General features: G+C 45.7%; 1 protein-coding gene across 4 annotated transcripts in view; it reads right to left on the bottom strand.

Annotated features, from left to right (window-relative positions):
• The window catches only part of elmo1 (engulfment and cell motility 1 (ced-12 homolog, C. elegans)), a 90731-nt gene that overhangs the window by 24369 nt on the left and 48862 nt on the right, over positions 1-17500 (bottom strand). For all 4 annotated transcript variants that reach the window (XM_029122971.2, XM_029122972.2, XM_029122970.2 and 1 more), the window contains 2 exons: positions 16897-17005; positions 4565-4701 (listed from right to left, as the gene is read on the bottom strand). In XM_029122971.2, the coding sequence (XP_028978804.1) occupies positions 4565-4701; positions 16897-17005 (246 nt within the window). The remainder of the gene's footprint in view (positions 1-4564; positions 4702-16896; positions 17006-17500) is intronic.

Raw genomic sequence — 17500 nt, forward strand, 5'->3', positions numbered from 1 at the left:
CAAGCTAACAAACTGTACCTCGATATAGCTACAATCAGCTACAAAAGATTAGCGTCATGCTGGAAACATTAGAGATTCGGAAGCGACAGTATGACCTTTGATTTTTGTATTTTGCCTTCAAAATAAAAGTCTGAAATCTATATTGTGTATATTGTGTACATTTTCACTATGGGTAAATATAAATGAAACAAAATTCCTATTTAAATAATACTTTACATAAGTTAAATAATATAATAAAGCGGAGCAATGAGAAATGGTTAGAGCTTAAGTTATTTAGACCTATCTAATATAAAAAAATCCTATTTTTATGTCATTATTATTATTGTTAATTTGCTTGTCCTCATTAGCTTTGGTGAGGGATTGTGTTACATTTCCAACCACACTATATTTTCCATCCCCCCACTGTAATGTAGAAGGGATACTTTTTGCAGAAAAACTCTTCAATGCCACAATGAATCTATTATACAAAACAATCAGGAGTTTGTAAAGTCACAAATATAATGTGAAATCATGGGCCACTATGTGCTACATCCAGCAAAGCTATATTTTCTACGCCCACTTTCACACCCAATACAACAAACTATACCGAATTTATAGTTAGTAGCTACTGGCTTCTCTTAGGAGTCTGGGAGGCGATTCGTGAATGGTTTTAGAGAATGGTTCATTGAGAGTGAGTACTTATGTTATTATTAAATAATGATGCTAAGACAGTATTGTCAAATAATGTTAAGGAAAATAAAGTTGACAAGCAAGAGGGACTGGTGTACAGGGAGGACATTTTAGCATTTCACGCATCAAGTCTTTTGTGTTGTTGATGCCAGCGTGTGTCGTCCCCCCCCCACCCCTTTTGGGAAAGAAGTAAGGGAAACACTGAGTGTGTGTGTGTGTGTGTGTGTGTGTGTGTGTGTGAGCGCACTCACTTAGCTGTGAAGACAAGAGGCAGCCACCGAAAAATCCATTAGTGTACTCGAATGTGCCGTTGTAAAAGGCAACACTGTCACTATGAGGCCACTAAATTACTGTGGGACTACAGTAGCCGCGCCACGGAAGATAACAAAATGAAAGACGGGCCCATTCCAAACAGCACCCTGTTTTATTTACAGAGCACTACTCTTGACCACAGCTCTACCTATTCAGGCAACAGAGAGCCATTTGGAACACCTGCGGACCTATGTAACACCGGAGCCGGCTTTGGCGTCTTGGAGCTCAGTCAAGGTGGAATGGTGGAGTGTGCGGTCCTGCCGACATGTAAGGATTCCGGTCTAGACTTCCTAATTGAGGGAGCAGCATGTGCTTTCGAAAGACGTCGCAACATTGACTGTTCTTTCGTGCGCTGCTGTGATGAGGCACAGATAATCCCGAAGTGGATACAACGAAATTGGGGAGAAAACATAATAATATGAAGAAAGAAAATTGTACAAAAAAAGAATCAACTTGAGGCTTAATTCTGGTAGAAACTGCAATAATGCCATTTGCAATATTCAAAATGTTCTATGAACTCCTCAGACACATATAATGTCCGTTTTAGAGGTCTCATTTGTGGCTGCTTCCTGAACACATCAAGCCCTGTCAACTGATCAGTGCCGTTCCTCCACCTAACTGTTGGATGCTTGCATGCAATAATCCAACAGTTCATCCAAGTGTGTTTGATTCATACTGCATGAAGAATCTCAATCCGAAATATTTTTGGGATAAATTACACTAAAAAAGTATTATTTTTTAAACAACCCATGTCTGTAAGGCAACCTACAATTCACATGTTTTTACCTCAAATTCACACCAGGCACAATTATTGTCTTATAGTGCTGCAAAAGACAACCTGACACATGAATCATAGATGTCACTAAACTGAACGCAGAAGACTGGCAAAAGAAAAGACAGACCGACAGACAGACAGGTGGGCGTGTCCAGAATGACATGTCTGTCAGAAGGATGACCACGGCCACACGGGCTGAAGCGAAATGCGACGGTTTTACCCGAGGATCACAGCTGCAGGCTCTGGTTCTGTGAATCAGAGGGAGAATAACTCACGTCCGGAGGGAAAGTGATGCGTTTCTGGGGGGGAGGGGACACGTTTGATAGGATATTAGGTAGTGCGTGTGCATGCGTTCAATTATGGCAGCCAATCACAGAAGCCTGATTTAAACAGTGAAGAAGTGCGATACTGCTTGCTGCGATTGATCCGCCCCTTAAGGGGGAGTGGTCACCATCTGTGGGCTGTTCATAGACGCTACGCAGATTAATTACAACCGTACAAATACATGTGGGCATCATCTCCTCTAAAGCGGGTGGTTTGAATTCTGCATACTGATTGGCTGATAGCTGTAGTATACAGGACCACAGGTATGACATCACTTTTTGCTGCCCTAATTGTGTTGGTAACTATTGCCAATGCATCGTGCCTAACCGTGCCTTATTGCTTAAACATACCTGGTCTTTTGACAGTCTGTGGTCAAGGCAAGCTAACGAAACCTTAAAAGACAGATGCGGCAGATCTGTGCCAGGAAGGCCTCCTGCAGCAGAGTAAGGTCAACCAACACCTGTACACTCTACCGGGGACAAACGGTTGCAGCCCAGCACCGGTACACACAATCTGTCTGGGCAGAAATAAAACTGCCGGCCAGCTTCCCCCCCCCCCAGCCACGGGGAGCCAGGATGCTAACGTGCTGAATGAGCACTTATACCGAATAATAATGTCACCTTCAGGACTGTACAGTAAACAGCCCGGTGTTACAGTGCTAACCAGAGGAGCAGAGGGGGAAGTGGAGCACAGGGCTTTGGAACGGAGTAAGATTGACCTGGGAATGCTGAACAACACACAAACTGTTGTTTCATGAGCGGTATGTTACACAGTGTTTATGCCCCAAATGGCTCTTTAATTCCAATACGGTGCACTACTTTTGAGCCTTTGGTAGGGAATAGAGTGCCATTTGCCTGCAGGAAATGACGGACACACTGATGTTTCAAATCAAGACAACTAACCAATTCTACGTTTAGTTTAATGCTGAAACAATACTGTAACACAACACCTCCGGTCCTACAGTCATCTGGTGAGACAATACTGTAACACAACACCACTGGACCTACAGTCATCTGGTGAGACAATCCTGTAACACAACACTTCCGGTCCTACAGTCATCTGGTGAGACAATACTGTAACACAACACCACTGGACCTACAGTCATCTGGTGAGACAATACTGAAACACAACACCACTGGTCCTACAGTCATCTGGTGAGACAATACTGAAACAACTCTGGTCTGTTTTGGTGATCTTCTGAAAACAGCCTGCATGCCATGTTTACACTATCCAGGCAACCATTCTGCAATTTCTTTTGACAGAAGGGGGAAAAAAGGACTGTTCATATGGTGTCATCTGAAGGCTGGAATACTGATTGCATTTGCTCGGGTTTCCAATATTGCCTCAAAAGTTTACATTTTCAATGAAATCAGACTGTCTGGCAAACAACACCACAAAGACGGCCACTGAATCTGTGACTGAATGTGTGTTGAAAAGAAAATACGTTTTTATTTGAATCAAACAGCACCGGCTGTCTGTTCTCGAGCGCCAGGAGGTAAACGAATAGCAAGATCAGCGAGACCATACGACAGTCTAATGTGCATTTCATGTCAGACAACAATGAAAAATAATTTAATTTGAAAGCCAGGAAAGATGTGCCCACTTCCCGCGCCTCTCAAACCTGTCTTAAATCATGCACGCCTCAAGAAAAACTAATCTGGGGAGACACGGCATTTTCATAATTGTGTCCCAAATGACACCCAGTCCCCTACCTGGCGCACTACCTTTGAAGGCCTTTCTCAAAAGTACTGCACTTCGGTAAGGAACAGGGGGTCATTTGGGAGTTGTAACATGACTGCGCATCTTAATCAACTTCTGCACACGGAGGCTTGCTCTACATAGGCCTTCATGGGGATAGTGCCAGAGTGCCGTGTCAGCCTTGCCACGTGTGATTGTTAAAAAGTGGAACAGCATTGCTGCTCTGCTGGCTAGCACTGAGATACATCCAGATCAGAACATTACTCTGTGACACACTTTCCATTCCCACACAAAGTTGTAATGTCTAATATCCTACCGTGTGTGCAGGCAGCCCAGTGGGTTGGAGCCTGTGACCGCCAGTAACCTCAAGGTTGCTGGATTAAATCCCAGAGCTTTCAAAGTACATTTAAAAAAAAAAAAAGATCTGTCATTCGCTCCTTCAGGCAAAGACAGTAACTCTCAATTGCTCTCTTGGTGCCCAATGTGTCAGCCCTCTGCACCTCTCCAAGGGGTTGGCAGAAGTCAGATTTTGGTAGCACCTTTAACTGAAGACTGACATTAATAAAATATGTTAATTGATTAGTAGAATTGTGTCTGAATAGAGCTGGATAGATGTCTAGCTGGATAGATGTCCAGCTGGATAGATGTCTTGCAGTTAAAGAATGAACAAAACCAACCACTGAAATGCCAAAGGGTTATAAGCCCCCTCTGCATCTCCCCAAATTCAAACCTGAACCACTACTCTGGAAAACGTAGAACTGATCCTAAGTCAGAGTCCCCTCTTACCTTGTTAAAGTCTTCGCTGGTGGCCCGCATCTCTTTCCAAGTCTTGTTGAGAAGCTGGATGCAGATGCAGAAGAACTCTTCAAAGGAGCGGTCGTGTGTGAAGAACATGGGGTGGAAGTCATGGCAGTTCTCACTGGCTGAAAGAGGACGAGAACAGAAGGTTCCGGTAAACCTTGTGGCCGAAAGACACCCTGGACATGGGTTGTTAAAGTGTTAAATATCTAGATCTTTAGGCTTAAAGAGCTAAGGCTAACCCTCCATTGATTTATCATAAAGATACCTTTACAATACTAATTCATAATTAATCTCGAATGTTATGAAAACAAATAAGGCACAACTCCATCCTCCTGTCCTCTACGGTTATTAATCCAAGGCCTCGTCTAGCACGGAACAGATTAGCAAACCCTTTCTATACATGTTACCATAATGCTTACTATCTATAGTACGTGACGTCTCCTGAGGCACTGTAACAGTACGTGACGTCTCCTGAGGCACTGTAACAGTACGTGACGTCTCCTGAGGCACTGTAACAGTACGTGACGTCTCCTGAGGCACTGTAACAGTACGTGACGTCTCCTGAGGTACTGTAGAGGTCCTAGTACACCTGGCTTAGTTTACTGAACAATAATTTTTTGTGCACACAAGGTCAAATCACTGACTTGTAACGTTGCAGTGGGACAGCGGTGTGGGTGCAGCCAAGTTGTCTGACTAGCACCAACTTACGTTATAACAAGGCAGTTCGTGCCTCTTGAAACTTCTTTATTATCATCAAAAAGTGCTGTAGGCAATAATCTGGTACTGTGAAGTGGCTGGCTCAAGCTGTAGTCTGATATTGACATGGGGCCCAGTCTAAACTGGATCTAAAACCGTTCATTCCCAAGATCAAACGTCAGAAAATTATTTCAAATCGCTAAAATCGAATAGGATTCAGTCTCTACCTGAGGGCAAACTTCAAATGGACGGTACGCTGTGTGCAATAACCTGGGGGCAAAGATCAGGTACTTACAGATGAACCACACGAATAAAGTGTGAGCAAACCATCAGGACAGAGATCCCCAATGTGGCCAGACAGGAGCTAAATATATATACACAGTCTGCCCCACTGGTGAACTAGGAAGCTGGTTACAGTTGAGTACAGGAACATCATGAAGGGTGGAGGGACACTGCCCCACTGCCATCACACAATTACGGCTGTTGTTTATGCAATCCCAAGAAGTGACCATTAAAAAACTGAGCATAATTCCAAAGCATTCAGGAAAGCGGATTGACAGATCACAGGTGTAACATGTCCCAATGCAGCCACTGAACACTGACGCCACGTATAACATGTTATTATTCAGCCACAGAGCTCTGACGTCACGTATAACGTGTTATTATTCAGCCACAGAGCTCTGACGCCACGTATAACATGTTATTATTCAGCCACAGAGCTCTGACGTCACGTATAACGTGTTATTATTCAGCCACAGAGCTCTGACGCCACGTATAACATGTTATTATTCAGCCACAGAGCTCTGACGCCACGTATAACATGTTATTATTCAGCCACAGAGCTCTGACGTCACGTATAACGTGTTATTATTCAGCCACAGAGATCTGGCGTCACGTATAACATGTTATTATTCAGCCACAGAGCTCTGACGTAACGTAAAACATGTTATTATACCGCCACAGAGCTCTGATGTCATGTATAGCATAAGGCACTAGGGGAGACAAAAATCTTGGGTAATTTTTCTAACCTGCTTGATTATTAACACACACGTCAAACACACTCTTCATTTGGAAGGTTTTTGGATGAAGCCAGAATGTGAAGCAAACACACACACACACACACACACAGGGAGGCCGCAGGCAACGTCCTCTTCGCCTGTGATGTGTGTGGAGACGAAGCGGTGTGAATACTGCACGACTCCCAAGGGAGGCCTCCCGTGGAGATTAAAAAGCACAGGCTCTGTGTTTCTCCAGCTTCACCTCCCTCGATTCTACTCCTTTCTCACCTCTTTCCTCCCACGTTTCTGCTCCTGTCCTCTGCCAAGCGATCTGTGTGTCGTGCGGCCAAAGAGCCAATCGAACCATTTCCTGAGGGAACTTACATTAAAGTGTATTACCGACACTAGGAGGGAGAAATCACAGTGCTTATTGGGTTAACGGATTCATCACAAACCGCCCACTGTAAAATATGGTGCCTCAGCTCAGTGCATCTACATATTCCTGGCAATATTGCCACCGCAATCTGTTCTACCGACGGGGAAATAATCGTGCCGCAAGACATTTGATTAACCGCTGACGTAATGTTTGAAACGATAAGGAAGGAGGACTTGGTTCAAGCTTTCAGGATGCTGGAGGTCCTTCTGCTCGTTGGCATCTCACACCGTCGGCGCCTCAGTGAGAAGAGCTTCGTTGGGAGGGTCGCCGCGGCGATTAGCAGGACGACGGATGACGAGGGCTTGGCGTTCCATAGCAGCACTCCCGCCTCCCTACCACCGTCTTTCAGGGCTGATTGAAGATGCGTCTCGAGTGCAAGGCAGTCGGAGAGGAGATGTCGTTTATATATATATATATATATATATATATATATATATATATATATATATATATAAGGCCTTGAGCAATAGCAGCGGGGGGGTCCGCGCACAAACCGAGGCCACGGAGTAACGTCGGCAGAATGGGGAAACTACACAGCATAATGAATGATGCCCTCAGGGGCTCTGAAGCTGGTCAGAACGGGTGGGGCCGCGGCACGCTGCTACCAGGATTTGGATGATTCCCAGAGAAAGAACGCGGCGCTCAACGTACATCAGCCGGCCCACACGCCACACCGTCTGATTGCCGGACAGGAGGACACGTGTCGACTTGAGGGACGGAATGAGGTGACGGAAAAAAAGACATCACCTCATCCGTCTCTTTCCCTGACTGGCGGAGGATGAGAAGGGGTGAGGGATGAGTTCCACCCTGGGGGAGTTCCCTGATGGGCTGAGTGGAGTGAGTGAAGGACGGAGAATTGAAATAAATGTCAGGCTTGTTTCTGACTGGGTCTCACAATGCTAGGTCACGGTGGCTGCGTTGATCTGAACCCGGGGGCGTATGCATTCATGTGAAAACCAAACCATGTTCTACACAATTATTTTCCTATCTGAACTTACGTTACCATTATATCCTAGACACCATTACCATGATCAGAACACCTGAAGTGACAGGCCCTGGCATGTTCATAACATGGTCATAACATAGTTACAACATTTATTTGGAGCCAGAGCAACCTAACATTTTCGTGTTTTTGCCTCTCTACTGTTGTGTTATTCACACTGCTACTCTGCGACTAGGGTAACTTCTCCCAAATGGTTAATGATTTAATCGTAGAAATTTAAAAGCTATAAATATTTAATCTGACAAACAATTCTCCCATACCAAACAAATAATTGAAGAGAGACAGAGAGATAGATTGAAATCCAGGTGGTTCTACATGCCTGGATGCAATGCAGTGACAAAAGGAACACAATGAGGAGTGATGGGGCCATTTGGCACAGGTCACGGCCACACCCAAATCCTCGGTCCGTAAAACCCTTTATACAAATCACAAGATGACAACAGAAAAAAGCAAATGTCTTCTATATCTTCACATTGCATAACAGGAATTACAGAATCGCCAGAGTACTATGTGAACAACAATTTAAATCCTACAGACCAAACTCTGCCAGGACACGGCTACGCTCTGCCAGGACACGGCTACGCTCTGCCAGGACACGGCTACGCTCTGCCAGGACACGGCTACGCTCTGCCAGGACACGGCTACGCTCTGCCAGGACACGGCTACGCTCTGCCAGGACACGGCTACGCTCTGCCAGGACACGGCTACGCTCTGCCAGGACACGGCTACGCTCTGCCAGGACACGGCTACGCTCTGCCAGGACACGGCTACGCTCTGCCAGGACACGGCTACACTCTGCCAGGACACGGCTACACTCTGCCAGGACACGGCTACACTCTGCCAGGACACGGCTACACTCTGCCAGGACACGGCTACACTCTGCCAGGACACGGCTACACTCTGCCAGGACACGGCTACACTCTGCCAGGACACGGCTACACTCTGCCAGGACACGGCTACACTCTGCCAGGACACGGCTACACTCTGCCAGGACACGGCTACACTCTGCCAGACGGCGAGGATGTGCAGGGATTGAAAGAGTTGTATAAAAGCCCAAACGAGGTTCTGTATTCTCAGTCTGAAATACATTAGACTGACCTTAATCCAAGTAGAGCCATTGCTCATCTGACCCCACTTGATACATGCAAATGGATCAGTGCCAGTCTCTCCTCCCCAAAGGCAGACATTCACTACACAATTTCACCAGGTTTCTGCCATCCCTGGCAAATATGGTCAAAAGATGGCCCTTTAATCGTCCTCCCGTTCTCCCCGACCCGTATCAGTTCAGAATTCTGCCTAATATTTTGATTTGCGCTCGCGTAGTTGTGGGGGGGGGGGGGGGGGGGCACTCTGCAGTTAAAATCTGTAAATGTTAGGAGTTGTATACTGCATAACAAGATTAAGAGAGAAACCGCAGCAACTCTGTGCACAGGCTGAGAAAATGAGGTCATTTTAAACACCACTGTGAAAGACCACAGGACAAGCCTTGTGTCTAGTTACATGAATAACAAAAGGGAGACTGAGAGAGAGTCCAAAAAGGGGATATGGCTCACACGCACAGATGCACACACACTCTCACACACACACACACACTTCCCTAACACCCTCTCATCATCTATATAAGCAATGATTGCATCACGGCGTGATTACAGCACAGCGTGTCATAGTTGGCCAGTGGGTGCAGATGGACAGGACAAGTCCTCCCCAGGCGTCCCGACCAGATGGGACTGCGGGGGTAAGTCCGGGGTCTGAGCAAGGACACGCCATCTGGTCCGCTCCGGCACTGTGTGTGTCCGGCCCTCTTCTCACTAACCACCATGACAGCAGCAGCAGACCTTCCAAATGTCACCCTAGTGCAAGTTAATGTTGCCCCCCCCCCCCCGTCTCAGGGACCAATAAACTCCAAATGACTCCTTTGCCAGACAGACACCAGTCAGTCGACCACATGTACCACCACCCACAGGGTGTTAACCGGCTCTGGGGGAGTCCAGTGACACCACCCATCCCGTGTCCCCAGATCTCCGGAGATCTTCTGAGGGCATCTGAATGTTGACGCCTCTCCGGCCGCAGCCAATTAGAGCGCAGAGCTGAAGGACGGAGCAGGGAACTAACCACACAGATTACCACTCACGGGCGAGAAAACAGAGAAGAGAGACCCACGGCGGAGTAGTGAGAGAGGGGGAGGGGACAGGGAGGGGACAGCCGGTGGGAGGGAGACAGAGAAGTTTTGTGTGTGTGCGCGCATGTGTGTGTGTGTGTGTCTCTGGTGAGAGAGGGAGAGTGAGGAGCAGATATCGAGAGGCAGGGTTAGAGCGCGTGTTGGACCTGCAGGCAGAGAGCCTGCTTGACATCTGTCGGAGCCTGATGAGATGAATGCGAGTGGGCTGGAGTGGAGAGTGGGGCAGCGAGGGGGGGGGGGGGGGTGCGGGCTCAGGGTGGCAGGGGACCAACTAGAGGAGAGTCACCTTGGACGAGGGAGCCAACATGATGAATACACACTGAAAAGGTGTCACCCACACTCCAACTACCAGACCAGCAGACCAATTCCACCTGCGACAAGGGGACTGTGTGTGTGTGTGTGTGTGTGTGTGTGTGTGTGTGTGTGTGAGAGAAAGCGAGCGGCAGCGTCAGCAACACCTTTCATGGCCAGTCTGTGTCAGAACCCCACACACCGACAGGAGAATGCCAAGACAATAACAGGTTCTCTCATAGCCTGGGTTCAGGTAGACCAGATTAAAACTGTCCTCAGTCAAAACAGTACGAGTCAACTGGAAGCTAATGCTGATTAGAAGTAGTGTACATTTGCTACTTGGACAAAGTGAACAGCACAACTGGATGTTTTTAAATGGTGAACAGTTGGATTTAAATTCCTATGATAATTAACTCAACTGGATGTTTTTAATGGTGAACAGTTGGATTTAAATTCCTATGATAATTAACTCAACTGGATGTTCTTAATGGTGAACAGTTGGATTTAAATTCCTATGATAATTAACTCAACTGGATGTTTTTAATGGTTTCTATTCACAAGGTAATCAACACAACGGTTTCCACTGTAATGACGGGATAACGGCTGAGGGGATTCATAACCACAGAGGTACGGGGGATCTTCCCAGTTTGCATGTAAACCCCCAAAAAATGCATGTAAAGAAATGCATTAAAACAGCTCGTTATGCTGCGTTGAATACCTCTTTAAAACGACAGACTCCGCGAAAGTCATAGCCTATTCTAAATTATTAAAAAAGACAGTGTTTTTCTAGCTGTTGTTTTGTGAGCGGTTCCCTGAGGAGGAAAAGCTACTCCGACACAAAGTGGTAGTATTGATAAACCAACATCGTAGAATCCTCCAGCTTCATTTAAAGCTTGGAAGCATTTTGGCGTTCCAGTAGACTAATACGGCGACGGTCAGACAGATGTTGGTAAAACGTCAACCGTATGTCGCCAGTGTTTGACGAAATTCGCAGCTGCATAACACCTCAAACACGAGGACCAATCAGTCTGATCGGGCTAAAGAAATGACAAAAGCAATAGACGTGTGTGTGTGTGTGTGTGGGTTTCAGCACCTTCTGGAGCCTCGTTATGAATGTACCTCGCCTACCTATTTCATCAAACAGGTAGTACCTACACACTATGATCGTGGGGAGAACAGTGCACGTTGGAACGCTGGTCAGGAGGCATTAGTGGCAGAGAAGGTGACCGGACACTCAGAGAGACCAGTGTGGGGAGGTACCCCAGCGTGGTGAAACACATCAGACCACCAACCACAGCGGAGATCTGGGAGTGGCCCCACCCCTCCACCTCTTTCCTTTGCAGCACACAAGAACACGCGCCCTCCCATGTGACATCCATCCTGCCTGACAGCTATTGGTTGGATACAGAAAATAATCTCCAGGGAAATGTTATTATTCTCATGAAATAAAACAATCTATTTATGCCTCATCTGACCATGCGCCCAGATACAGACGTGGAAAGAAATAATTGTATTCTTACTTAAACAAATACACAGACATATTATAGACCTGGTCCGGTTCTGAAATATGAGGCAGCTAAATCGAATTCTTCTTCTTCTTCTTCTTCAGTAAATATCCCACTTGTTTTCTTCTGAAACAGCAATACTGAATACAGAGGCGTAGATAAATTAAATTATTATGTTCATGTAAATGAACCCCCGTTTATTATATCCTAGTTCCAATATCTGCCCAGAGCATTAAAAAGTGAAAATGTTAATTCTCAAACACACAAAACCAACACTTCTCTACTTCCTGTCTTAGAAAACAGATGCTGCAGCCATTAACAAAACAGCGTGTGTGATCGATCATATTGTCAGTGTGTTTTGTTAACAAAGCGGAGCAGTGAACAGGAGCTATACATATTTCATTTGATGTTATACCTGATCTCACCACAATAGCAGCGGAAAAGAAACAATATTTGCTATCTTGTCAAATGACCTATTCAACGAAAGAATCAGCCGGCGATCGTACATTGTTTTCCAGGGGGCAGGGCCACCAACATAACGGCAAATCTGGGGTTGGTGCCGGTGAGGTCTAAAACCAGCTAGTAATGAGCGTACAGGGGTTTTGGTGTTCCCCAGTTCTGCCAAGTGATGAGATCGACAACAGGCTCACATTAGCCAGCCTGCTAGAACAACGGAGTCTGTCGACAGCATAGTCAGAGCGGTTAGCATCGTTTCTCCTTACATGTATCCAATAACTCCCTAGAAAGCATGAACCTAGAAAGAAACCTAGAGAGGAACCAAGAAAGGTCCACATGCATGGAGGACAGGGGTGGATAGGATTAGTCTGTACCTCTTTCACCAGCAAAATCACTTAAGATTTTTCTTTTTGGGGAATACTATTTAACCGTACTGATTTACTTTATATTCTCGTTTTATTATCTTTCATCATTTTAAATAGATGTTTTATTGGGAGGGGAACTGCAATGTAGGCATGTCTTAGGATGGTTGATACCATGTAGCCTCTATACGACAAATACACTTCAGAGCTTGAGGCTAAGAGGGAAGATAAACCTCTTTAGAAAATGTAGATAATCTTCAATTTTATTCCTTCCACCCCTTTAGTCACATCCTCCTCAGCAGTGATTCCCAGAAGATCAATGAGGGGATTTACTGGCTAAAAGCACAAGATTAAGTAGTCACTTCAAACAGGATCGCTCCTTTAAGCCAATGTTAGAATGTTAGAATTCTCAGAAGTTGTAGAATCAAATATATAGACGATTTGCACATTTCATTCACAGTTTGAATGTTTCATGAGCACATTTAGTTTTCTGTTTTTCAGTAAGAGTAAAACAATTCTGTTTTTTAAACAACCACGACTGTTTTGTGTAACCGGACAGCAACAACATCAGTCGGACAAACCCACTGCTGTTAACTCGATCTCGCATCTCGGCAATCTCTACGCACAGGAGCGTTGCTCACATTCCAGCCAATGTCGTACATCACAGACGCACAACGCCGAGCAGCTGGAAGCACAGCCTTTATAGCGCAAAAAGTCCATTCATGGTGACCTCTGACCCTAAGGTCCAATGTGCCGTTCCACAGCACAGATCTGGACATCATCCTGGCCCAGGTGCCGGTGTGGACAAGGTCACTCCCCTCCTAGCTCATACATCTTGGGGAGGGGGAGGGGGAGGGGGAGGGGGGGGGGTGAACGCCATGAATCAGTAACAAGCTCGTTCCTCACTGCGCCGCCGTCCGCACTGTTCTAAATAAGTTCATAAATATTACGTGGCTCTTTTTTAATAAAGGAACCGCGACCGAGAGGGAGAAAGGAAGCACGAGGGGGACAGGGCTGCCACTGGAGGGCATGGGCCCACTGGAGGGCATGGGCCCACTGGTGAGAGCAACGTGGGTTCCAGTAAGTCCAGTTCCGGGGTAAAGGCCGAGGCGGAGAACAGAAGACATTTTAAGATCTGTGCTGGGTAGTGGAGAGGGTGGGGGCACCTGGACGGGGACATGAATAATGAACAGAGCCGAGAAGCACGAACGCACGCAACATCCATTCCTCTCCGTGTCTGCATGAAAACATAGCGCGCGCGCACACACACACACACACACACACACACACACAGACAGATCCCCGGCCAACCAGCCCGCCAGCCAGCCACATCCATTCCTCTCCATGTCTGCATGAAAACATAGCGCACACGCACACACACACACACACACACACACACCCCCAGCCAGCCAGCCAGCCCAAACAAGCAACATCCATTCCTCTCCATGTCTGCATGAAAACATAGCGCACACGCACACACACACACACACACACACACACCCCCAGCCAGCCAGCCAGCCCAAACAAGCAACATCCATTCCTCTCCGCGTCTGCATGAAAACACAGAAATCCAGACGAGGGAAATGTCAAACTGATATCTATTCACGGCAGCAGTGGTGGAAGTATCTCGGAGTGGAACAGAAAGCGAAATGGCTGCCCGGCTTCCTGCCACACTCCAGCTCGCCCACGGTCCCCGGGAAAAAACGGTTCCCCAAGCTTCGTCGGAAGCTCCGGCCAAGCAATCTTCTCTGCTGTGGATTTTGTTGTTGTTGTGGGAGGAAGACTGTCACGCCAGGGTTGAATCACACCACAGCATTCGAGCGAAGGTGATCCCAAACAGGAGTCTGTTCCCTGAAGTGTACTTGTTTTGATAAAGAAGCAATGACCCCTAGTGTAAAGTAGAGCACTTTAGAGGATAAGGTGCCATTTAGACCAACGAAAGAGCGAGAAGAGAGGGGATAGAAAAACAATTCACAAAAAAAAAAAAAAATATATATATATATATATATATATATATATATATAAAGCCTAAAGACGCCCCAAGCACTGGCAGAACCCTGTGTGATTAGCCTGGGTAGACGGGAAACCAAGAAGTCCCACGACCCGCCAAAGTTATATTAGCATTTCACAGCGGCAAAAGAGAGTAAATGATCCAAGGAAAAAAAATTGTCACGGTTGGCAGAGAGATTAATTTCTTATCGTCTTTCTATCTTTATCCAGCAAACGGATGTGTGTGAAGAGAAGAGGCTGTGGCTTTGACGTCTCCTCCACACAAACGCAGACGGTTTCTTCTTTTTCCCTATTTTATAAGGCAGACCGTTACAAGATAATAAGGACTTACATCCATTAAAAAGATCACGTAAGGAGGTTTTGGTATCTGGGTGTAGGGTTTTGGGGTGTCTCATTGTAGGGTTTGGGGGTGTCTCAGTGTAGGGTTTGGGGGTGTCTCAGTGTAGGGTTTGGGGGTGTCTCAGTGTAGGGTTTGGGGGTGTCTCAGTGTAGGGTTTGGGGGTGTCTCAGTGTAGGTTTGGGGGTGTCTCAGTGTAGGGTTTGGGGGTGTCTCAGTGTAGGGTTTGGGGGTGTCTCAGTGTAGGTTTGGGGGTGTCTCAGTGTAGGTTTGGGGGTGTCTCAGTGTAGGTTTGGGGGTGTCTCAGTGTAGGTTTGGGGGTGTCTCAGTGTAGGTTTCGGGTGTCTCAGTGTAGGGTTTCGGGTGTCTCAGTGTAGGGTTTCGGGTGTCTCAGTGTAGGGTTTCGGTGTCTCAGTGTAGGGTTTCGGTGTCTCAGTGTAGGGTTTCGGTGTCTCAGTGTAGGGTTTCGGTGTCTCAGTGTAGGGTTTCGTCATAGTATGTCCCTTGCACCTTTGAATTATTTAAAGGCCAGCAGCCAGATTCCCAAAAGGATCTTAAAGGGGCATTTCACTATATTACTACATTCAATGTTACAGTTGTCTTTAAACAGCTATTATAGACATGAGCTGACTTTAGCCACGGCTTTCTTTTTCATCTTTTGACGTGAAACAAGGAAATTTAAATTAATGCAATCAAGGGAAGAAATACTCCTAATTAAAGATTAAAGGCATCTTATTAATTAGTGATTAATAAATCAATCAATTAAAAACTGCCACTAGCCACCTAAAATGACACACCTTTAAAATGGAATGGACCCCAGCGCTCGAGGCCACACACTTCTGGAGGTGATCCATTTCCTGGTCATCAATATTTATGGTGGTTCTAATCTCCAGAGAATAAAGTGTATTAAAGCGCAGAGCTAAAGTACATCAGGCTGGTGAGAAACGTACATGACAGTCAAGGTCAAAGCTTGCCAGAGACTTTCGGAAGGAGAGCAGTAAAAAGCAGAGCAGTATGAAATAGTGATTAGTTGCCAGTTGTGCCCAAACAACTATTATCCTTGTGTAACATCCACTAAACCTAATACTTTTGCCTTCCTCTATTTGCCTTCATTGCACATTTATAATTGCTATTGTACCAGATTTGCATTCATTGCACATCTATACATTCCACTCAAAACATGCATCCTTGATACTTGTTTCTGCCCTCTTCTATTTGCACTTCTGGTTAGATGCTGACTGCATTTCGTTGTTCTGTACTTGTACCGTCCAATGACAATAAAGGTGATTATATGGTCTCATATACAATCAGCCAATCATCACTCAGGATTTGAAACAACCAATTCATAACTTGTATTAAAAACCAGTTCGTTTGAATTCACATCACTTCTTACTGTTCAAATCTTTAGTTGCAGTTAAGCATTTCAGGGCGTTGTGGTACACTGCCAATGTAAACTTAATTGTTATGTAAATTATGTAAAATAAAGGCAATTTTCACTGTCAAAAGGGCCCCTAATTAATCACTAATTGATGAACTCCGGCACAATTACAAAGTATAATAGCTCCTTTTATCTTCACCACAGGGGACAGTTTACCCTACAGCAACTCTGATTAAGAGGGAAAATGCTCCAGAGGTTGCTTCTCTGTCTGAATCACTCGGCTAAATGCAAAAACAGGCAATAATGCTGCTTTTAACACTCCTAATATAAAGGTGGTTTCGTACACCATTCCTTGCACATACATTAGGGTTAGATGTCAATAAAGAGAGCTCTTCTCATTGAGGTGAGAGCACAAGGCTTTTGGAGCTACACTTAGAAACATTAACTAACACTGCAGCAAAATGTCTCCAAGCAACGAACTGGTAAATGTTTAAGAATTCCAGAACTGTCTGGATTATCTGTTGATAAAAGTAAAGAAAGACTATTGCTTGGTAGTTGATAACAGTAAAGACTATTGCTTGGTAGTTGATAACAGTAAAGACTATTGCTTGGTAGTTGATAACTGTAAAGACTATTGCTTGGTAGTTGATAACACTTAAGACTTACGCAGCTCTCCCACTTTGAGGATCTCACACAGCATCTTGGTCAACTCAATGCTGCTGCGGCCAAATGGACACTCGTGCTTGTCCTCACGACTGCTGTTCTCCAAAACAATCTAGAACAAGGACAGGAAGTTACTCAGTCAATCAATCCAAGAACATTTTCAAAAACACAAGAAGTGTTCCACTGCAACTCCAAGCAGCTCAAGTAAAACATATTATAAACCCAAACCCTTTGACCCTTGACCTACAGTACTAATCCAGTTAAACACACTGTGAGGCCACTGGAAATAATGAAGTAACAGTAAGTTACCCTGGTATTTATCCCATCTCTATGGTACCATGTTAGTATCTCCGGTGGTTATCCCATCTCTATGGTGCTCTCACTGTGGTTCTGCTCTCTGGTTAAATGTTAGGAAGACGCCTTCCTTTTAATGTGAGCGCGCGTGTGCGCACGCGCGCATGCACCTTCAATTACCGGGACAAACAAGGGAATGTAGCCTCATCAGACAGCTGCCAGACGAAGGCCTGCTTAGCACATTTAACAAAGCGCATTAGCAACGTTTGGCATTCTACCAGCAGCTTCCTTCTCCAGTACTAGAGGCAATTCT

This window comes from Esox lucius, chromosome 10 (genome assembly GCF_011004845.1).
Source record: "Esox lucius isolate fEsoLuc1 chromosome 10, fEsoLuc1.pri, whole genome shotgun sequence".
Taxonomy (NCBI): Eukaryota; Metazoa; Chordata; class Actinopteri; order Esociformes; family Esocidae; genus Esox; species Esox lucius.